General features: G+C 45.9%; 1 protein-coding gene across 3 annotated transcripts in view; it reads right to left on the reverse strand.

The window, feature by feature from the left end:
- Positions 1 to 24162, reverse strand: part of TCIRG1 (T cell immune regulator 1, ATPase H+ transporting V0 subunit a3) — a 200584-nt gene that overhangs the window by 18487 nt on the left and 157935 nt on the right. For all 3 annotated transcript variants that reach the window (XM_069980778.1, XM_069980776.1, XM_069980777.1), the window contains 2 exons: positions 15288 to 15405; positions 5234 to 5405 (listed from right to left, as the gene is read on the reverse strand). In XM_069980778.1, coding sequence (XP_069836879.1) covers positions 5234 to 5405; positions 15288 to 15405 — 290 coding nt within the window. The remainder of the gene's footprint in view (positions 1 to 5233; positions 5406 to 15287; positions 15406 to 24162) is intronic.

The raw sequence follows: 24162 nt of genomic DNA on the forward strand, positions 1-24162 counted from the left end.
TCTTCCTGAAGAGGAAGGCTGGAGATGTGACAGGCTGCGCACAGGCGTGCTGTGTGCTCAGCGCTGCTGCTGCTTCCGGGCGGCTCTGGAAGCTGCACGGTGTACCCTGCCTCCCCGCTCCCGTACATAAAGTGGCTGCAGGGGTCAGGTATGGGTCAGCACATCCTCCCCTCACCGGGCACCGCACTGTGTCCCACACAGGAATCCTCCTCGCCTCCTTATCATTTGGCAGTGCTGAAAGCAGCCGTGTGTGACGATCTGCCCGGGACGCTTCCGGCAGATATATGTGCTACAACACTGAGGGACAGGGGCAGAGGATTCCTTCCTGTGCCGGAGAGAGAGGCCGGGGGAGCATGGAGGTGCTGACCTATAGCTGACCCCAACTGTATGTGCGGGAGAGGGGGGGGGGGGTGTCCAGAACAGCATGTGACAGTGACTGGGGGCAGACATTAGATAGATAGATAGATAGTCCTATCTATTATCTATCTATCTATCTATCTATCTATCTATCTATCTATCTCCTATCTATCTATCTATCTATCTCCTATCTATCTATCTATCTATCTATCTCCTATCTATCTATCTATCTATCGTCTATCTATCTATCATCTATCTATCTATCATCTATCTATCTATCATCTATCTATCTATCTATCTATCTATCTATCTATCTATCTATCATCTATCTATCTATCTATCTATCTATCTATCTATCTATCTATCTATCTATCATCTATCTATCTATCTATCTATCTATGTAAAGTAGATTGTCGGCACTCCGGATAACGTGAAAAAACAGTGCAAATTTATTCAAAGTTGTCACAGCATTACAGGAAGGCAACGTTTCTGTGGCCTCTCGCCACCATTTTCAAGCCACAGAGAGGCGAGAGGCCACAGAAACGTTGCCTTCCTGTAATGCTGTGACAACTTTGAATAAATTTGCACAGTTTTTTCACGTTATCCGGAGTGCCGACAATCTACTTTACATATCTACAAGTGGGCTCGAGGTTGGAGTTCCTTGCCTGGCACCCTTATTCTCCTGAGTGCTGCTGAATTTACTTAAAGATATCTATCTATCTATCTCCTATCTATCTCCTATCTATCTCCTATCTATCTCCTATCTATCTCCTATCTATCTCCTATCTATCTCCTATCTATCTCCTATCTATCTCCTATCTATCTCCTATCTATCTCCTATCTATCTCCTATCTATCTCCTATCTATCTCCTATCTATCTATCCATCTCCTATCTATCTATCTCCTATCTATCTATCTATCTATCTATCTATCTATCTACTATCTATCTATCCCCCATCTAGTAAGTAGATAGCCCAAGGCACTCAAAGGGTTAACGGTGCGTAATGTAGATTAATTAAAAAAAAACATAGTGCAGCACATCGTTTTTTTTTTTTTAATAAATCTACATTTTGCACCATTAACCCTTTGAGTGCAGTGGGCTATCTACTTACTATTTGAATACGGTCATGAGTCAAGACTTAGGTCCGCTGGCACCAACCCCACGCCAATTGAGCAGTGCTGCTTTTTCTCTTTTTTTTGTATCTATCTATCTCCTATCTATCTGTCTGTCTGTCTATCTATATATACACACACGCACACTGGGAGAGATTTATCAAACATGGAGTAAAGTGAGACTGGCTCAGTTGCCCCTAGCAACCAATCAGATTCCACCTTTCCTTCCTCACAGACGCTTTAGAAAATGAAAGGTGGAATCTGATTGGTTGCTAGGGGCAACTGAGCCAGTTTCACTTTACACCATGTTTGATAAATCTACCCCACAGTATATAGATAGATAGAGCAAAAAATATAGGCAGCACAATAAACGAACTGTGGGTGACAGCAGATGAATCCCAGACCTTGGATCAAGTCAGCTAGTAAAAATACTCCGATGGTAATACAAACGTGAAAACGTGAATTTATTCCATATAACAATGTGCAGCAAACTTCACAAGTAATATATGTTTTGGCACTTAAAAATGATGTAGGAGATGCCAAAACGTTGTGTACTACTTGTGAAGTTTGCTGCACATTGTTATATGGAATAAATCCAAGTTTGTATTACCATCGGAAAATGGGGTTTTCAAAAGGGGTGTGGCTTTTAAAAGGGGCGTGTCATAAATATCGTTCAATTTATCATTACCGCGGCTACATGTACGATAAACCGCGATATTGATTTAGGCCATTATCGCCCAGCCCCAGCAGATACCGTCCAGGCAAAGTTGAGGTCAGTTAACCGGCGCCAGTGACTATCGGTATTTTTGCGGTATACCGCCCAGCCCTACTGCCAGTGATTGGCTGAGCGGCCTGTCACTTCAGAGAGAGGACCAGAAGTGAGAGCTGCAGCTGCAGTGACTGGGAGATCCCACAGACAAGGCCTGAGGACCCCGGGGAACATTATCAGTTAGTACAGTATATATCTTTATTGTTTACACACAGGGTTGCACAGACATCACTAATGATATACTGTATATAAACACATAGCCTTTGCTGCATGATAATAGAGCCATATAGTAGGCTCTGTAAGCGAGCGCCATTCTACCAGATTGGCGCTCACTTATCCAGATTTAGGCTGTGTAATACGGCCTTTAAAGTGGCCATACACTTAACTGCTGGCTGAACAATCCTTCAGCTGACAATTAGCTCCCCCCATACAACCCCGTCCTCGCCATACACAGAAATTTGGCATATCTGAGTGTTCCTGTGTTCTCTATGGGAGGGGTAAGCCATAGCCAGACAGATCTGATGGCAGCTAATCTCTCTGAGAACAAAGAGGACTGTCCAGAGAGCCCCATACACCTTACACTGATGGCCGAATCCACCACAAGCAGCAGGTACCACCAACAAAAGTGTAAAACTTTGCCCAGGGCCACATTTAGTCTAAAACCGGCCCTGGATGTAATATGCTGGGGCCTGAAAGTGGGGTGTGTAATATGCTGGACGCCTGGATACTGGGGTCTGTAATGCTCTCTCTGTATTTTCCTAATTGTATATAATGAGGACAATTGTGAAAACCCCTGACCAGTGACAAGCCACAGGACCGCGAACCACACCTCCACAAACTCAAAGTGCCTAGGGCAGTATGAACTCCAAATACAGGCCTGGGTAAAAGGTGTATAGGGCTCTCTTGACCGTCCACTGACAGATGTTGGTGGAGAGAGGGTTCTGTCATAATGGAAAAATCATCTTTTTGTTTGTCTCTCTGGCTCTAGATTAACCTGTCCCCATAGAGAACACAGGATAATTAGGCTGTACCAAATGTGCCTGTGTATGGGAGAGGACAGGAGAGATACAGTGCTGGCCAAAAGTATTGGCACCCCTGCAATTCTGTCAGATAATACTCAATTTCTTCCAGAAAATGATTGCAATCACAAATGCTTTGGTAATATCTGCATTTATTTTACTTGCAATGAAAAAAACAGAAAAGAGAATGAAAAAAAGTCAAATCATTGATCATTTCACACAAAACTCCAAAAATGGGCCAGACAAAAGTATTCGCACCTTCAGCCTAGTACTTGGTAGCACAACCTTTAGACAAAATAACTCCGAACAACCCCTTCCGGTAACAATCAATAAGTTCTTACAATGCTCTGCTGGAATTTTACAGACCATTCTTCTTTGGCAAATTGCTCCAGGTCCCTGAGATTTGAAGGGGCCTTCTCCAAACTGCCATTTTGAGATCTCTCTACAGGTGTTGTATGGGATTCAGGTCTGGACGAATTGCTGGCCACTTTAAAAGTCTCCAGTGCTTTCTCTCAAACCATTTTCTAGTGCTTTTTTGTGTGTTTTGGGTCATTGTCCTGCTGGAAGACCCATGACCTCTGAGGGAGTCCCAGCTTTCTCACACTGGCCCTACATTATACTGCATTTGTTGGTAGTCTTCAGATTCCATAATACCATGCACACGGTCATGCAGTCCAGTACCAGAGGCAGCAAAGCAACCCCAAAACATCAGGGAACCTCCGCCATGTTTGACAGTAGGGACCGTGTTCTTTTCTTTAAAGGCCTCTTTTTTTTTCTTGCAAAATTTATGTTGATGCCTTTTCCCAAAAAGCTCTACTTTTGTCTCATCTGACCAGAGAACATTTTTCCAAAAAGTTTTTGGCTTTCTCAGGTAAGTTTTGGCAGACTCCAGCCTGGCTTTTTTATGTTTTTGGGTCAGAAGTGGGGTCTTCTTGGGTATCCTACCATAGAGCCCCTTTTCAGTCAGACGCCGACGGATAGTACAGGTTTACACTGTTGTACCCTCGGACTGCAGGGAAGTTTGGACTTGTTTGCATGTTAGTCGAGGTTTTTTAGCCACCATCCGCACAATCTTTTGTTGAATTCTCTTGTCAATTTTTCTTTTCCGTCCACATCTAGGGAGGTTAGTTAGTCACAGTGCCATGGGCTTTAAACTTCTTGATGACACTGTGCATGGTAGACACAGGAACATTCAGGTCTTTGGAGATGGTCTTGTAGCCTTGAGATTGCTCATGCTTCCTCACAATTTGGCTTCTCAGGCACTTCTTTGGTCTTCTTTCTTTTCTCCATGCTCAATGTGGTACACACAAGGACACAGGACAGAGGTTGCGTCAACTTTAATCTATTTCAACTGGCTGCAAGTGAGATTTAGTTATTGCCACCACCTGTTATGTGTCACAGCTAAGTAACAGGTGCTGTTAATTATACAAATTAGATAAGCATCACCAGATTTTTCTAAGGGTGCAAATACTTTTGTCCACCCCCTTTTTTATGTTTGGTGAGGAATTATATCCAGTTTGGCTTTTTGACCATCCTTTTTGTGGTTTTCCATTGAAAACAAATTAAATGATGTGATTAATACCAAAGCATTTGTGATTGCAATCATTTTCTGGAAGAAATTGTGTATCATCTGACAGGATTGCAGGGGTGCCAATACTTTTGGCCAGCACTGTAACTGACAGCTAACTACTCAGCCGTCAGTAGTTGAATGTGTATGGCCACGTTAAGGTTGCCTGTATAATGAGAGAGCGCATTTACCTTTTCCCACCTTGATTACCAACATGCCTAGTAGCCACCACCTTACTCCAGTAATGAACATGAAGCAGGCAAGCAGTAGAGTTTTGAGAGCATATTTTCGATATGGAGATGAAAGCATTGTGGGTTTTCAATTTTTTTTTTCTATGTGGCCATATATTGTGACAAGTTTTTTTTTTTTGTTTTTTTTTTTGGGGGGGGGGGGGGGGTTGCCACTTACCAATGCAGACGGAGTGCATGAAGAAATGCAGAGAGACCTTCCATGACCAGCAAGATTGCAACTGTCAGCACAGCAAAAAAGGCAAAGATAGGTACTAAAACAATACTCCATGTAAAGGTTAACTTAGCAAATCCAATGTGCATCACCATATTCCATAGAACTTCTGACAGCTCTGCCGGGTAGAGATAAAAACAGAACATGTAAGAGCCAGGTATGTGGCACATGCTGACAATTTTTGATTAAAGGAGTCACAAACTATATAATTCATAGTGTTCGTGTTCATCTAGCTTTAAAAAAACCCTACCTACAGATGGAGGTATCATCCCATAGGGGCATGCCCACTTTTTGACATCTCTCCTTACCAATACTATACTGCACCCTAGCCACATGAAGTCAACACCGATCTATACAACCAGATACATTTGAATTGGCAAAGAACTCATCCATCTTGCGCAATGTCTCGCCCCTTGATGTCCAAGGTTCCTCAGGACCATTACCAGAGACACTCCTGAGTAAGCCTGGTAGCCGTTGGAATGTGTGGGGGCCACTGATCCCTTATGGTAGGACCTAACCATTATGTGTGCCTAAAACTCCGACCCCTACATTTTATCAGGTACCAGCTTCCAACTCCTTCATAACTGTCTAAGCAGACACCAGGGGAGTTACTTATCAAGCTAGTGTAAAGCAGAACTGGCTCAGCAGCACTTCTTCATAATGTCCTACATGATCCTGGGGCAAATTCTGAGTGAATAAGGCAAAGATATAAAGCAAATTCTCCTCTTTGTGTGCAGTGGATGCAGCTCGTCTCCAAAAACTAGCACGTTTTGGTGATCACGGCTGCCTTCGTCGGAGATCTCTGTCGAAGGCAGCCGTGATCACCAAAACGCATTAGATTGTTTAACCCTTAACAGCAACACTATCCATGAAAGTAGTGACATCAGCAAGACTCTGTATGTTGGTTGTAAAGGAGCCATTGGCTCAGCAAGAAAAGATTGAGAGGACACTCTACAAACATCCTATTTACTTCACTGAAGAAATAAGAGATACTGGAGCAACAGCTACACTAACATATAAAACGATAGAGATATCCATACCATAACTAGCTGTAGCGCTATATGTACTTTTTAAAGTATCTATTTAATTTTTGTGTCAGCACATGGGGCTCCTAGAGTCATATAAGCAGCAAGCAATGAATCTGCATGCACTGGTTAGCTGTCTTGTAGCGTCTCTCTACAGTACAGTGTGATTCTGGGACCCTGTGTGACCTGTACAGGACCCTGAAAACGCTCCAGTTGTCTACATAGAAAATAATTTACAGTCTCCATTAGCTTATTCTGACTGTTGTATGTAAGGATTTGCTTTATTCATATTAGCTACCAGCTTATTTGTCTTTAAATCTATTTTTTTTTTTTTAATTTTGGGGGCTTCAGAACCAATTACCAGTTTTCCCAGTTATGGACTCAACATACATTGGTTGAACCAATTACAGTGGTGCCTTGGATTACGAGTATAATTTGTTTCAGGACTGTGCTTGTTATCCAAAACACTCTTAAGGGTAGTTTCACACATACCGTATCGCTGCGTATTTAACGCTGCGTTTTTATCGCTGCGTGTTTGGTGCCAGTTTTTACATGCAAGTTTTGATTTTCACATGAAAATCATGTGAAAATCAAAACTCGCATGTAAAAATCGCACCAAACACGCAGCGATAAAAACGCAGCGTTAAATATGCAGATTTAAATACGCAGCGATACGGTACGTGTGAAGGCACCCTAAAGCAAATCCCATAAGAAATAACTGAAATGCAGACAATTGGTTCCACACCCCAAATTTTTTTTTTTATTCTAAACATGAAAAACAAATGAAACAAACATTTAGAAACAGCTGAATATGTCATATTATAAATTTCTGTACAGTAATGGAGAGGATGGGAAACACAAGAGCTGACAGACTGCAGGGAAAGCATGAAGGAATGAGCAGAGCAGATGTAAGCACAGTATAGTACTTACCTCCCTCGCATTAGCGCCAGCATTGGAAACTACCGCAGGGTGCTGAAAGGGGCCTCTTCACTGTGAGCGCTCACAGTGATACAGACAGAACAGGAGCCATTGCCTCTGCTTTTGTGGCTAAAGGCACCATTCTGCCTCTGGCCACAAGAGGCGCTCTCTCCCCCTTAGCTCTGGCGCATGAGTGACGTCAGAGCACACAGTGCACACCAAGCAGGGAGAGGAGATGCGGGAGGACAAAGGAGCTCAGCTGCAGAGGTGAGTAATGGATTTTTTTTTTTTTTACTGTACAGGGGGCATTGCCCACATGGGAGAGGAGAGAGGAGGACTTCCTACCGGAGGACAATGGCTACCTGAGGGGGCTTACTTCAAGGGGGCAATGGCTACCTGAGGGGGGCTTACTACCAGGGAGCAATAGCTACATGGGGGGGGGAGGGCATACTACCAGGGGGTCTATGGCTACATGGGAATGTAGCCATAGACCACCTGGTAGTAAGCCATCAGGTAGCCATTGCCCCCTGGTAGAAAGTCCCCCCTCAGGTAGCCATTGTTCCTTGAAAGTAAGCCCCCTCAGGTAGCCATTGCCCCATGGTAGTAAGTCCCCTCAGGTAGCCATTGTCCTCTGGTAGGAAGTCCTCCTCTCCCATGTGGACAATGCCCCCTGTAAAGTAAAAAAAAATCCATTACTCACATCTGCAGCTGGGCTCCTCTGTCCTCCAGCATCTCATCTCCCTGCACTGTGTGCTCTGACGTCACTTCCTACCAGGGAACAGTGGCTACATGGGGGGGGGGGGGCACTTCCAGGGGAGACAATGGTTACATAAGGAGGGGGGTGCTTGCTACCAGGGAACAATGGCTACATGGGGGTGGGGGGTGTATTACCAGGACAGGAGACAGTGGCTACCTGAGGGGGAGGGGGCTTAATACCAGGGGGAAATGGCTACATGGAGGGGAGTTTACTACCAGGGGGCAGTGGCTGCATGGGAGGGGGTAGGGCTTCCTACCAGGGGACAGAGGCCTAGCTACTATATGGAGAGGGGTCTAACTACAATATGAAGGCACAGAGATGGCTTATCAACTATATGCCAGCATAGAGGGGCCTAAGTATTATTTGAAGGTTCACAGTAGGCCTAAACACGACATGTGGCATAGAGTGAGCACTGTTACAGTACAGAGCAATAGAGATGGGGACGTTGTATAGATGGTGAGGATGGTGCAAAAGCAAAAAGCCTAAAATGTTTGTCTGGCAGATTCATTGGAGACAAGGCATCGTCTTGCTTCTATGATTGACTGTACCAGATGGAGAAGAAAAGAAAAAGTGAGCAATTTAGATCAGAGAAGACGCCCCCTGTTATTCACTGAATGTAGCTGTACTGTAATCACGTATATAGTGTAAATAGCCTGTGCACCATTTGTATCTACCACCATATGGATCAGTGTATGGGGGGATACTGATCGGATGTTATGTAGTAATGGTATGGGGCTATAAGTCACTATGTGGCGAAAATGTGGTGATATTATTTGTTTCTTATATAATGGTAATAGGTGATGTGGATAGGGGGCATGGTGCATTGCCAAGAATGACCCTCTTTCCTCCCAGCAAAAGTTTGGCGGTATAACAGCAGCACTCTTTGTCAGGTCAGAGAGGGGTTACAGCTATGAGGAGATTACCTCCACAGTCCTGTCCCCTGATGCAAGCCTCATCCTGAAGTGGATCTGCTATGATTTGGAAGGCCAGGGAGACTTCCTGGGTCAGAGTACAGGGCTGTAGACCAAGCTATGCAGACTATTCCCCTTCCCCACTAACTCCCCCATCAAGTACTACATATATATATATATATATATATATATATATATATATATATATATATATATTGTGAGATAGTGACGGGAGAAATAATAGATGGCAGGTATGTTTCTCCCAGATTTCTGTCATACGTGTTATAGCTCCAGGGAGTGCTCAGTGTGTGTTTAAGAACAACCTTATCTGGCTTTGCAAGGAAGCCAAAATAGGACCTGGAGTTTTCTGGATTGGGGAAGAGTTGGGCGGGTTCCCCAATCCATAGTCCACTGCTGGTAGTGGTCAAGGCTGAGGCCTAATCAGCTGCACCTGCAGCCGCTGCATATAGAGAAGCCAGGCAGAGTGTTCAGTCTCCTCCTCAGTCCTGTGTCATGCCTGAAGGTGCCAAACTGCTATGTGAGTAGCTGTACCAGTGCCTGGTAGTAAGGTGCTGGAGTTAGTTAGTAGTTAACTGTTTAGTTAGTGCTCAGACGAGCAGGGTTTTGTTTTGTGTTTTGCCATTGAACCTGCCTGATGTGTAAAGGCTGTTTATTTTGCCGGCACCACAATAAACTGGACTTTTATTATTGGACTTTATGCCTGAGTGTCCCTGTCTCTGTCTGCCAAGTGAGTCAATCCTGCATATACCACAGCTAATTCCCACATATGGTGCTTCGGATGCGGGCAGACTCTTAAAGAGACATACACAGCATTAAGAGACTTTGCTGCAGTAGGCTAAAAATGGAGGAGATACTGAAGCAATTGCTGCAGGCTAATGCAAGTCTCCAACAGGCTGCTGCCAACCAGATGCAGGTCAGTGCAGCCCTACAAGAAGCCAACGCTACCCAGCGGCAGGTACATGAGGAAGCCATGCGTGCCCAGGCGGAAACCAATTCCTTGCTGCTCGAGTCCAATAAACTGGCCTTTAAGGAACAGCAGCAGATTAATCAGCAACTGCAGGAGCAAATTAAGACTTTAGCTGAGAGAGTTCAGAGGCCCCAACCAGGGCTTCCTACAGTCTGTGCTGCAGTTCAGACATCGCTGCAAAAGATGACCCTCACAGATGATGTCGAGGCCTACCTCATGGTCTTTGAGCGTGTGGCGGAGCGGGAGAAGTTACCTGCAGATCAGTGGGCTGACGTAGTGGCACCTTTCCTGACTGGAGAGTCCCAAAAACCCTATTTTGACCTGAGTGAGCAGGATGCCAAGGACTACACCAAGCTTAAAGCAGAGATTCTGGCCCGTCTGGGTGTCAACTTAAATGTTCGTGCACGACGGGTGCACAATTGGACTTTTGCTGAGCACCTACCTGCTAGGTCACAGATTTATGACCTCATCCATCTGGTGAGAAAATGGCTACAGCCGGAGGAGTCAACTCCTGCACAGATGATCGAGAGAGTGGTGGTAGACAAGTACATCCGTTTCTTACCCCCTAAGATCCAACGCTGGGTCGGTCAAGGAGATCCAAAAGATGCTGATCAGCTGGTCAACCTGATTGAGAGGTACAGAGCGACTGAGGATCTACTCCAAGAAGTGCCTCCTGGACGTAGTAACCCCAGGAATAGCAAAACGTCCGGATCACCCGGTAAGACTGTTCCTTTTACTAAAGGGGTGAAAAACTCTGCTAAGGGAGGTGGCTCAGAGTGGGAGCAGCAGCATGGGGGTTCCAGAGGGACTCAGATGTCCAGACCAGGTTCTCAGGTTGGGGACCAGGGCCGCATACAGTGTTGGCGGTGTCGTGGATATGGTCATATTGCTGCAAACTGTCCCCTGACTACTGAGCCTATGGAGTGTGATTCAGCCAGACGACTATCGTTGTTTGCACGACCTGTGTGTACTGCTGAGACTGTTACTGAGACTGAACAGCATCTGTGCACAATAAAAGTGAATGGGTGTACGGTAAATGCACTACTCGACTCTGGAAGTTTGGTCACTCTGGTGCATGCCAGTCTGATAGACCCCGACACTATCAGAGGACATTGCATAGGAGTTTTGTGCATACACGGGGACACTAAAGAATATCCTACAGCCTTGGTCACCCTAGAGACTAATTGTGGAACTGCATGTCATGAAGTGGGCGTGGTCAAGACTTTAATGCACAGTGTGATCCTGGGGAGAGACTTTCCCCTGTTCTGGAACTTGTGGGGAATTAAAAAAGTGTAACCTCCACTGTAAGTGCTTGTGATGACAAAGTGTGCCCTGTGATAAGCCCTGAACCCTTTAACACAGATGTAGAAGTGCCAGCAGTAGGGGTGACCAATGATCCTGATAATGTTCCCCTAGAGGTTCTTGCTGGTGATACAGAGGATAGTGGGGAAATGCTTGAGTTAGAGGTCTCCCGTGATAATTTTGGTACTGCCCAACTCAGAGATCCCACACTAATAAAAGCCAGGGAAAATGTGAAAGTCTTAAATGGGGTGCCACAATTTCCAGGGGCTGATAAAACATTCCCCCACATGGCTGTTAACCATGAGCTGTTGTACCAAGTCGATAAAATACGTGGGGACGTGGTTGAACAGCTTGTAGTTCCACAGCCATATCGTAAAATGGTGTTAGACCTAGCTCATAAGCATGTGCTCGGTGGACACCTAGGTTGCAACAAAACCAGAGAACGCATTCTACAGCGTTTTTTCTGGCCAGGTGTATATACTGAAGTGCAAAGGTACTGTGAGTCGTGCCCTGAGTGTCAGCTGACTGCTCCCATGCCACACTTCCGGAGTCCTCTGGTTCCTCTGCCCGTTATAGAGGTCCCTTTTGAGAGGATTGGCATGGACCTAGTTGGCCCTTTAATTAAGTCCTCTAGGGGGCATCAGTATATCCTGGTGGTGTTGGATTACGCCACCCGTTATCCTGAGGCATTCCCATTGAGAAACACCTCTTCCAAGACCATTGCCCGAGAATTGTTCAACATGTTTACCCGTACTGGCATACCCAAAGAAATACTCACTGACCAGGGTACCCCCTTCATGTCCAAAATCATGAAGGAACTGTGTAAACTATTGAAAATAAAACATCTGCGCACTTCTGTATATCACCCGCAAACGGATGGTCTGGTCGAACGTTTTAATAAAACGCTAAAGGGTATGTTGAAGAAGGTAGTCAGCAGGGATGGAAAGGACTGGGACTGTCTCTTGCCATATCTGATGTTTGCCATCCGTGAAGTTCCTCAATCCTCCACAGGTTTCTCCCCCTTTGACCTTGTGTATGGTAGACATCCAAGGGGCCTCCTAGATGTAGCGAAGGAAACCTGGGAACAAGAGATTGAGCACATATCCCTGATCCAAAACCGAATTACCGCCGTTATGCCTATTGTTAAGGAACATCTAGAAAAGGCTCAAACGGCGCAAAGCCGAGTATATAACAGGTCTGCTAGAATAAGAACTTTTAACCCTGGGGATCGTGTGCTGGTGTTAGTGCCCACGGTAGAGAGCAAATTTCTTGCTAGGTGGCAGGGGCCATATGAGATTGTAGAACGGGTGGGTGAGGTAAACTATAAAGTGTACCAGCCTGGCAAGAGAAAGCTAGAACAACTATACCATGTAAACCTCATTAAGCCCTGGAAGGACAGAGAAACTCTGACAGCTGTTGGTGTCCCCTGCAGTGCTACTCCTGAAGTGTGTGTGTCTGATTCCCTGTCAAAGTCACAGAGACAGGAGGCCAAGGAGTTGGTGCAGAGGAACACTGACGTCTTCTCAGAGTTACCAGGTTGCACTAATGTCATTAAACATGATATTGTCACTGAGCCACAGGTACGGGTCCATTTAAAACCTTATCGGGTCCCTGAAGCTCGTAGACACGCCATATCAGGGGAAGTGAAGAAAATGCTAGACCTGGGAGTCATTGAGGAGTCAAAGAGTGACTGGGCCAGTCCCATAGTGTTAATCCCTAAACCTGATGGCACATTACGCTTCTGTAATGACTTCCGGAAGTTAAATGAGGTGTCAAAATTCGATGCCTATCCGATGCCGAGGGTGGATGAGCTTATTGAGAGACTTGGACATGCTAGATATTTTTCCACCCTTGACCTTACCAAGGGCTACTGGCAGGTTCCCCTTACAGAAAGCGCCAAAGAAAAAACTGCATTTGTTACCCCAGAGGGTCTATTCCAATATGTTGTCTTACCTTTTGGGTTACATGGGGCCCCAGCTACTTTCCAAAGGTTAATGGACATAGTGCTCAAACCCCATTGTCGGTATGCTTCTGCATATTTGGACGATATCATTATCTTTAGTGATGACTGGGAAAGCCACTTACCAAAAGTACAAGCTGTTTTGGACTCCCTAAGGAGAGCAGGCCTAACAGCAAATCCTAAAAAGTGTTATTTGGGCCTGGAAGAAGCACGTTACCTGGGGTACATAATTGGCAGGGGAGTGGTAAGGCCTCAGGTAAATAAAATAGAGGCTATCCAGGAATGGCCGCGTCCAGTATCCAAAAAGCAGGTAAGGGCTTTTTTGGGCATTGTTGGGTACTACCGTAGATTCATCTCACACTTTGCCAGTATAGCAGCCCCATTAACAGACCTTACCAAGGGGAGCAAGTCTACTATGGTGAAGTGGAATGCAGATGCAGAAAGAGCATTTCAGGAGTTAAAACGGGCTCTGTGTAAACAGCCGGTCCTAGTCACACCAGACTTCAAAAAGCAGTTTATAGTCCAGACCGATGCGTCTGATGTGGGACTAGGTGCAGTTCTGTCACAAGAGGTTAGGGGTGAGGAACATCCTGTGACGTATCTAAGCAGGAAGCTTACTCCCGCTGAAAGAAATTACAGTATTGTAGAGCAGGAGTGCTTGGCAATCAAGTGGGCCCTAGAATCACTTAGATACTACTTATTGGGTCGTCACTTCAAACTTATCACAGACCACTCTCCTCTTACGTGGATGTGCCAAGCAAAAGAAAGAAATGCACGGGTCACAAGATGGTTCCTCACTTAACAAAATTTTAATTTTTCGGTGGAACATAGAGCAGGGAAGCTACAAGGAAATGCAGATGCTCTGGCCAGATCCCACTGTCTTGTAGCTAAAGTTGTCCGACCCCACAGGTTCGAACAGAGGAGGAGGGTATGTGAGATAGTGACGGGAGAAATAATAGATGGCAGGTATGTTTCTCCCAGATTTCTGTCATACGTGTTATAGCTCCAGGGAGTGCTCAGTGTGTGTTTAAGAAAAACCTTATCTGGCTTTGCAAGGAAGCCAAAATAGGACCTGGAGTTTTCTGGATTGGGGAAGAGTTGGGCGGGTTCCCCAATCCATAGTCCACTGCTAGTAGTGGTCAAGGCTGAGGCCTAATCAGCTGCACCTGCAGCCGCTGCATATAGAGAAGCCAAGCAGAGTGTTCAGTCTCCTCCTCAGTCCTGTGTCATGCCTGAAGGTGCCAAACTGCTATGTGAGTAGCTGTACCAGTGCCTGGTAGTAAGGTGCTGGAGTTAGTTAGTAGTTAACTGTTTAGTTAGTGCTCAGACGAGCAGGGTTTTGTTTTGTGTTTTGCCATTGAACCTGCCTGATGTGTAAAGGCTGTTTATTTTGCCGGCACCACAATAAACTGGACTTTTATTATTGGACTTTGTGCCTGAGTGTCCCTGTCTCTGTCTGCCAAGTGAGTCAATCCTGCATATACCACAGCTAATTCCCACAATATATAATATATATATATATATATATATATATATATATATATATATAATCATGGTACCTTGGTACCAAGGTACCTTGAAGAGGTCATCTCTTCATAGCTGTAACCCCTCTCTCCCCGGACAGACAGTGCTGTATGTATGTGCTCACATATGCCCTGGTCATTCCTTCATGCTCCCTGCATCTCTGTCAGTCCTGATTAGTCTATGCTGAACACACACCCCTTACCTATTGCTGTCATGTGACCACACAGACCTCTGACAGCAGCCCTGCTTCTCTATTCTTGCCTGTTGTACTACACTACTGCATTATAGGGATCTGCAACTCCATCCTGTATAGATTTTCTCTGTGTCAGTTCCAATCCTGGTTTTGGTGAAAAATTTGCTAAAAAATAAGAACCAAAAATACTGACCAAAATGTTACATGTGAATCCAGCCTAACAATGACGCTTGGGATTTTTTTTTTTTTTAAGTAAATGTTTCCTCCAAAAAATTACAGATTACACATAAGTGATCTTTAAGTTTACTGCCCAATATGCATCACCTTACAAATAACCATTACTTAATGTGCCTTGCAGTTTCTGAATGTGCCATGTCATTGGTATTTCATGGGGTTTGGGAGAAAAAAAGAATTATACTTACGTGCATGAGCCAGGCTGAGTGCCCACAGTCTCAGATATGATGCTGTATTGGAGATGCAGCCCAGGCAGTACTCTATGGTATGAATCATCTGATGCATAAAAACCTCCCCTGCTTCAAACTATGAGACGGCAAAAAGAAAGGTTATTAATAAATATCTGAGAGCCTCCTAAAACAGCAAGTGAACATTTGCATATAGACCATGCTTAAAAAAAACAAAAAAAACCCCCACAAACTACAGTAGGTAGTACTATAAACAATGGAACGGAATGTATCATTTGAAAAGCTTACTCTCAAATGTTTAAATATTGGTTGTACTGGTCATTTATGTTACTCCATAGAATTAAAGGGGTTATCCAGCGTGGGGGCACTTTTTTGGGGGGACCGGGGAGGAGGTGGCTGAAATAAAAGACGTCCACTTACCTCGCCGATTCCAGCGGCCGGTCCCGCATCACGGCGCTCCGGTGGCCCCGGCCGCTTTCTGGTGTCTGACGCCGCCCGAGACGCTAAGTCTCAGGGCCGCTCAGCCACTCAGTGAAGGAGGCGGGATCCGTTTGAAGTCCGCTCGGATCCCGCCTCCTTCACTGAGTGGCTGAGCGGCCCTGAGACGTAGCGTCTCGGGCGGTGTCAGACACCAGGAAGCGGCCGGGTACCGGAGCGCCGTGATGCGGGACCCGCCGCTGGAACCGGGGAGGTAAGTAGACGTCTTTTATTTCAGCCACCTCCTCCCCGATCCCCCCAAAAAAGTGCCCCCACGCTGGATAACCCCTTTAAAGAGGAAATAGGAGTTTGGGGGATACACTGTTTTTAATTTAAAGCGACTCTGTGCCCACAATCTGAACCCCCAAACCACTTGAACCTTCAGATAGCTGCTTTTAATCCAAGATCTGTCCTGGGGTCCATTAGGCAGAGGATGCAGTTATTGTCCTAAAAACAACTTTTAATCCGTCAGCGCTGTGTCTAACGGCCGGGGCTTACATTTGTATATGCATTAGGCTGGCACCACCTCTCTGTCCTTCCTCCACACCCTCCTCAACATTAGGAATGCTCCAGGCAGATTGTCTCCTATTCCCTACCTGTGGCAGCCCGGCACATGGGCTGGATCGTTAATACACCTGTGCAAAGCTCAAACAGCAGTAAATGTTCCTGGATCATTCCTAATGATGAGGAGGGTGGGGAGGAAGGACGGAGAGGTGGTGCCAGCCTAATTTATATACAAATGTAAGCCCCAGCCATTAGACACAGCGCTGTAGGATTAAAAGTTGTTTTTAGGACAATAACTGCATCCCCTGCCGAACGGACCCCAGGACAGATCTTGGATTAAAAGCAGCTATCCGAAGGTAAAAGTGGTTTGGGGGGGGTGGCAGATTGTGGGTACAGAGTCGCTTTAAGTAAATATTGTCATGTAACAACTTGTCAGCATTAAAGCACTACTCCAGATAGTGAAGCTTTTGTCCCGCGTTGTTATGGTGTGTTTACAAAGAGAGATTTAACTTACAGACTTTTGAAGCCAAAGGCAAAAATGGATTTGAAAAGATGAGAAATCTCAGTCTTTCCTTTATGACCTGTTCCTTGTTTATAGTCTGTTCCTGGCTTTGGCTTCAAAGATCCGTCAGATAAATCTCTCTGTGTAAACGCTCCATTAGTCAGCGTAATCTTTGGCCTTGAGCACTACCCCCACAATGTCATCCGACCTTCCTGCCACCCTCCCCATTTTTGTGGTGGGTGGTGCAGTGCTTCCGTCCAAGGATTACACCGACTAACAGCGAGGGTCGGCGCCAAGGAGGAAGGTAAGACACATGCCTTCCTCCTCAGCGTCCCAGGTGCTATAGGGGGCTATTAGCAGGTTAGATTAGTCTAACCTGTTGATAGTTCCTCTTCAATAAAAAATACCCTTCTACACATGCCTTGATCGTGGGATCGTCCTGAGAGTCCCGATGGTAGCCACAGACACTGGAAGCCAAAAACAGTGAAAACATAGCCTAAGGGTAGCTTCAAACGTACCTAAGGGCAGCGGCGTAGCTATAGGGGTCGCAATGGTCGCCATGGCAACCGGGCCCGTAGCTAGGGGGGAACGCTGGCCTCCCACACCACTTCCAGTCACTCTGCAGTTCTCCCTAACTGGCTGTGATAATGACAGCCAGTTCGGGAGAAACGCACTAAGCACAGGCCAGGAAAAAAAATAACAGACAGCGCAGGGGACAGCCCTTCCTTCCTGCCCAAGGGCCCCCTCCTCGTCCCCATGCTGCCAAACCATCTACTGAGGGCCGCCGCCAGACCTGTCATTTAAGTGAACTCAGTCTGACTTTACTAAAATGACAGGGCTGACCAGCTCACTGAATGTTACTGCACGTGCTGCTGGTGTGTGCAGAGGGGTGGCCGCCTTCTTATCTACACTATGTGCTGTCCCTTGTTACTATGAAATCCACCTGTGAGCTTAAAATAATCAAGTTCATAACCTGTGTGTGCAGGGTCGGCATCACACAGGTCCTGAACATGATTTACGTCGCTGTACAGCAGAGTTCTGGTGTCCCCCTCTCCCCTTACTGACCACGCTGCTGCTGCTCCTGTCGTCGTCCTCCTCCTGGTTGGTGCTGGCTTTGGAGGCTGCTGTCTGGTGGGTGCTGAGTGACTGGGAGTGATGGGGTCAGGGAGGTTTTCTGAGGGCATAATGTGTTTGGCACTAATTTTTGGGGGCACAATTTTTTCACTGTAATACTCAGAAGACAAAATGTGTGTGTAACTGTTCAGGGGCATAATGTGTGTGGCACTATTTTAATCAGAGGGCACAGAATGTGGCAGCATAATGTTTAGGGGGCACAGCATATGATGCCAATATATTTAGGGCAGTATTCAGAGGGCACAACATAACGTTCAGGGGACAAGTTGTGTATGGCACTATTATAGTAAGGGGGCACATTATGTGGCTGCATTGTATTCAGGGGGTACAGCATATAGCAGTATTTTATTCAGGAGTCGCAGTGTGGCAGTATCATATTCAGTGGGCACAGTGTGTGGCACTACTACATTTGCAGGCACAGTGTGTGGCAGTATTATTTTCAGGGGCACAGTGTGTGGCAGTATTATTCAATATATACAGAAGCTGCTGTCAGAAGATGATGGGGGGGGCATTTAAATTTTTGCCTCAGGCAGCAAAATGGCTAGAATCCGCCCTGAGTGGTTCTGTGTACAGAGTGAGTGTGTGTGTATGTGTGTCCCTGTATGGGTATATATGTCTGTCTATATAAGTATATGTGATTGTATGTGTCTCTCTGTATGTATGTTCATGTCCATATGTGTATATGGGACTGTATGTATGTACCTTTGTGTACAGCTTGTGTGTATGGGTATATATGTACCTGTGCGCATGTGACTGTATGTGTCTCTATGTGCTTGTGTGCACAGCATGTGTGTGTCTCTGTATATGTGCCTGACTGTGTGTAAATGTGACTATTTCTCCATGTATGCATGTGCCTGACCATATGTGTGTATCTACGTGACTGTATGTGTGTGCTTGTGTGTACAGCATATGTGTCTCTGAATTGGTATACATATACCTGACCATATGTACTTATGTGACTGTATGTGTCTATATGTATGTATGGATGTGCCTAGGTATATACATTTAGGCACGTGTGTGCGCGTGTGTGCGTATATAGCCTAATGTATGCAGGCACACACATTTTATATATATATATATATATATATATATATATATATATATATATATATATACACACAGTGAGTCCAAGAAGTATTTGATCCCTTGCTGATTTTCTTTGTTTGCCCACTAATAAAGACACTATCCTTCAGCACTTTTAATGGTAGATATATTCTAACATGGAGAGACAGAATATCAAGAAAAAAATCCAGAATATAATTTTAAAGAATATATTTTAATTAATTTGTATTTCAATGAGGAAAATAAGTATTTGATCCCTCTTGCCAAACACACTCAATACTTAGTGGCAAAGCCTTTGATTGCAAGCACAGCGGTGAGACGTTTGTTGTAGTTAACCACAAGTTTAGCACACACACCAGGGGGAATTTTGGCCCACTCTTCTTTGCAGATTCTCTCTAAATCATGAAGGTTGGTGGGCTGTCGCTTGGCAACTCTGACCTTCAGCTCCCTCCATAGATTTTCGATCGGATTGAGGTCTGGCGACTGGCTGGGCCACTCCATGACCTTAATGTGATTTTTCTTGAGCCAATCCTTTGTTGCCTTTGCTGTATGTTTAGGGTCGTTATCATGTTGGAAGACCCAACCACGGCCCATTTTCAGAACCCTGGCAGAGGGGAGGAGGTTGTCCCTCAGGATTGTGCGGTACATGGCTCCATCTATCTTCCCAGTGATGCGGTGAAGGAGCCCTGTACCCTTGGCAGAGAAACACCCCCAAAACATTATGCTTCCCACCTTTATGCTTGACGGTGGGCACAGTGAACTTGGGGTCATAGGCAGCATTTTTCTTCCTCCACACATGGCGGGTGGAGTTGAGGCCAAAAAGTTCAATTTTGGTCTCATCTGACCACAAAACCTTCTCCCAATAACTTGGTTCATCTTTCAAATGATCATTGGCATACTTGAGGCGCGCCTTCACATGTGTTCTCTTCAGCAGGGGTACCTTTTGGGCACTGCAGGATGTGAATCCATTGTTGCGCAAAGTGTTGCCAGTTGTTTCCTTGCAAACTGTGGTCCCAGCTGCCTTCAGGTCATTTGCTAACTCCTGCCGAGTGGTTGCAGGACGATTTCTGACTGTTCTCAGCATCATTGCCACCCCACGAGGCGGAATCTTCTTTGGAGCACCGGGCCGAGGTCTGTTGATTGTCATGTTATACTCTTTAAACTTTCTGATAATTGCACCAATAGTTGTTACTTTCACATCCAACACCTTACTAATCTTTTTGTAGCCCATTCCAGCTTTGTAAAGGTCAACAATTCTGACTCTGAGGTCCTGTGACAGCTCTTTGGTTTTACCCATGTTGGAGACTTGAAATCTGTGTGATCTGTCTTATTCTGTGGACAATTGTTTTTCACACAAGTTATTAGTGAGAACAGGTGGCTTCAGGTCAGGTAACAAGTTGATTGGGAGTGTCTAACTGGTCTGTAAAAGCCAGAACTGCTAATGAATACTAAGGGATCAAATACTTATTTCACTCCATGAAATACAAATCAATTAATATATATTCCTTAGATTTATTTTCTGGATTTTCTTTTTAATATTCTGTCTCCTCATGTAAGAATACATCTACCATTAAAAGTATAGAATGATCATGTCTTTATTAGTGGGCAAACAAAGAAAATCAGCAAGGGATCAAATACTTCTTGGACTCACTGTATGTATATATATATATATATATATATATATATATATATATATATATATATATATACATACATATTGTGACAGTCAGGGGTTTGTTGCTAGATGGGAGGTATTTTCCTCTCAGCTTGTCTTGCTCTGAGTAATGCAGAGAGCTATATGCACGGAGTGGACTGGAGTTAATAGGCCATTCCAGGTTTTTAGGTGTCACCCGGCATACAAAGCTCAGCTGGGAGTCAAAGCTCAGCTGGGAGTGAGGGCAAGTAGATTTGGTGTGTGCTCAAGTCTGGAGTACGCATATGTGACCTAGGAGGACTGGTTGGACCGTGTTCAGACACATGGACTATGTACAATGCAGCTGCTGCTTTGAGGTCTGAACCAACACCTCGAACCTTGTGTGGAACTTCTGTTACTGCCTAAAAGGCCAAGCTGGGACTGTACACTTATGTGTGATGGCAGCATGAAGGTAATGCTGGATTTTTGCTCCATTTGTTTTTGTGGTGTGAATAAACACTAAGATTTGAACTGTGAACTGCCTGTTTTCCTCGGTTTGCGACCGCTACCTAGCTGTACCTGAGCGACTCCCCTACAATTGGTAGAGGATGCGGGCAAACGCAGCTAGGCAGGAGAAAAAAGTGTTTTTTGTTTTGATTTTTTTTGCTGGCACCATTGCATGTCCTGGATTAAGCCTGCAAAGCTTCAGCCGGAATCTCCAGAGAAGATGGAGGAGTTGATTAAACAGCTGGTGCAGGCTAATGCCCAGCTGCAACAGGCTAATGCCCGGCAGAAAGAGGCTAGTGCTCAGCAGCAAGAGACTAACAAACTGCTGTTATAACTAATGGCGGCCATCCGTGAGTCTCCACCAGGGGTCACCCAGCCACATCCTGCCACCAGAGAGAGAGTCCGGACGGCGCTGAGAAAGGTGACAGCAGAGGATGATGTGGAGGCCTTCCTGGAAGTGTTCGAAAGAACGGCTGAGCGTGAGGGTCTACAGTCAGTCAGTGGTCTGAAGTGGTTGCCCCATTCCTCACAGGTGATGCGATAAAGGCATACTTTGACCTCACTCGGGATGACACCCAGGACTACCAAAAGATGAAAGGTTTTGTGTGCAGTCTGCCAGTCACTATCCAGCGCTGGGTAGGCCAAGGTGACCCAGGTAATTTAGACCAGCTGGTTGGTCTGGTGGAACCAAAGACTAGCTACCCAAGACTTGGCGCAAGACTGTACCCATGGCGGGAGGCCACCCCGTCCCTTGCCCCCACTTGCAGTGACTGAGGAAAAAGCCCCAATGTTCTGCTGGAAGTAGCTCCCCACCAAAGCAACGTTACCCAAGGTTATGTGAGGTCCCCATTTTCCGCTGTTGGCGCTGTAATGTTCTGGGACATGTGGCTACAAAGTGCCCCTTAACCTCCGAGCCTATGGACTGTGGCTACTCTCACCGAACATCCTTCTATGCACGAACTGCTATTAGCGTATGTACCGCCAACCTCCCGGACGAGTGCCCAGTGTCGGTCAGCAGGTGCACGATCAAGGCTCTACTGGACTCTGGGAGCCTGGTGACCCTAGTAAGGGATACCCTGGCGCTTCCAACAAAATTCACTTATCGCAAAGTTGGAGTGTTGCCCAGGTGGTAATAAAAACTCCTGCTGGGGAGAAAGTCCATGAGCTGGCAGTAGTGTCGAGTCATATGCCATATGACCTGATAATAGGAAGAGCCTTTCCCTTATTCTCTGCATTGTGGCCATCATGTTTGAATGTCTGTCCCCAAGAGTCAGGGAGAGCAGTAGCTGAGGGTCTTAGTCCAGATGTAAAGCCCGAACCGTTGGCAACCGAGGTAGAAGGGCCAGCCGTAGGGGTGACCGCAACTTTGGCAGATGAGATGGAGACAATTCCCGTGAATGTAATGGTTGGGGATGTAAGGGGGAATGTCTTAATGGTCTATGGTGAACCACAACAACCAGAAGCTGAGGCTATATTTCCTCGTTTTGCGGTTCACCATAATATGTTATATTGTGTCACTCAACTACGTGGTGAGAATGTTGAACAATTGTTAGTGCCCCAGGCATACCGTCACCTGGTGCTGAATCTTGCTCACCAACATATGTTAGGTGGACACCTTGGGGCACAGAAAACCCAGGACCGTATACTGCAGAGGTTTTATTGGCCTGGGATATTCAAAGAGGTGGAGGAATTTTGTAAGTCTTGCCCGACCTGTCAGATAACTAGCCCCCAGCAGCATTTCTGCAGTCCTCTATCACCCCTCCCGATTATAGAAGTACCATTCGAGAGAATTGCCATGGACCTCGTCGGTCCAGTACTTAAGTATGCTAGGGGTCACCAACACATCTGCCAAACTCATAGCTAAGAAAATAATGGAGATGTTTTCAAGGGTAGGGATACCTAGAGAGATACTGACAGACCAGTGGACTCCATTCATGTCTAAGGTCATGAAGAAAGTCTGCAACTTGCTTGGCATTAAACAGTTAAGGACGTCTATTTACCACCCCCAAACTAATGGCCTTGTGGAGAGGTTTAATCAAACTTAAAAAAAAAAAGCAGAAAAGAGCAGTGTCTAAGGATGGGAGGGACTGGGACCTGTTCTGCGCTATCTAATGTTTGCAGTGCGAGAAGTGCCCCAGGCCTCTACTGGGTTCTCGCCCTTCGAACTTCTATATGGCAGACACCCCCGAGGGTTGCTCGACGTGGCCATAGAGGCGTGGGAGCAACAGCCCACTCCACATAAGAGTGTCATTGAGTATGATACTAAAATGGAGACAGTGATGCCCCTTGTCAGGGAACATATGGAGGCAGCTCAGCAAGCCCAGAGTCAGGTTTACAATAGAGCAGCTCAGGTCTGGAACTTTAACCCAGGAGACTGGGTTTTGGTTCTCGTACCGACCGTAGACAGCAAGTTCCTTGCGAGGTGGCAGTGCCCCTACGAAATTATGGAGAAAGTAAGCAACGTAAATTACAAAGTACATCAGCCAGGTCGGCGGAAACCGCAGCAGATCTACCATTTCAATCTACTGAAGCCATGGAAGGATAGAGAGACTTGTGTTGGCTGCCCACAGTCGGTATGTTTAGGGGAGCTAGCACCTCCGTCTGTTTCAGCGGAAGCAGCTGCCAGAGTACGTGTTGCTGACAGCCTTTCACCGAAACAGGCTCAGGAGGCCAAGGATTTCATTAGCCGGAACACTGAGGTGTTCTCTGACCTCCCTGGCCGTACTTCTGTAATCCAACATGACATTGTCACCGAGCCTGGGGTGAAAATCCGGCTAAAGCCGTAACGGGCACTCGAAGCTCCAAGCCCAAGCTCCAAGCTCCAAGAGGAAGTACAGTTGATGCTGCGGCTGGACGTCATTGAAGAAACTAAGAGTGAGTGGGCCAGCCCGATAGTATTAATACCCAAACCGGATGGGACTTTACGTTTTTGCAATGATTTTCGTAAGCTTAACTAGGTCTCTAAATTTGACGCATATCCTATACCCCGGCTGGATGAGTGAATTGAGCGTTTGGGACAGGCCAGGCACTTTTCTACCTTGGACCTCACCAAAGGT

This window comes from Dendropsophus ebraccatus, chromosome 8 (assembly GCF_027789765.1).
Source record: "Dendropsophus ebraccatus isolate aDenEbr1 chromosome 8, aDenEbr1.pat, whole genome shotgun sequence".
In the NCBI taxonomy this organism is placed as follows: Eukaryota; Metazoa; Chordata; class Amphibia; order Anura; family Hylidae; genus Dendropsophus; species Dendropsophus ebraccatus.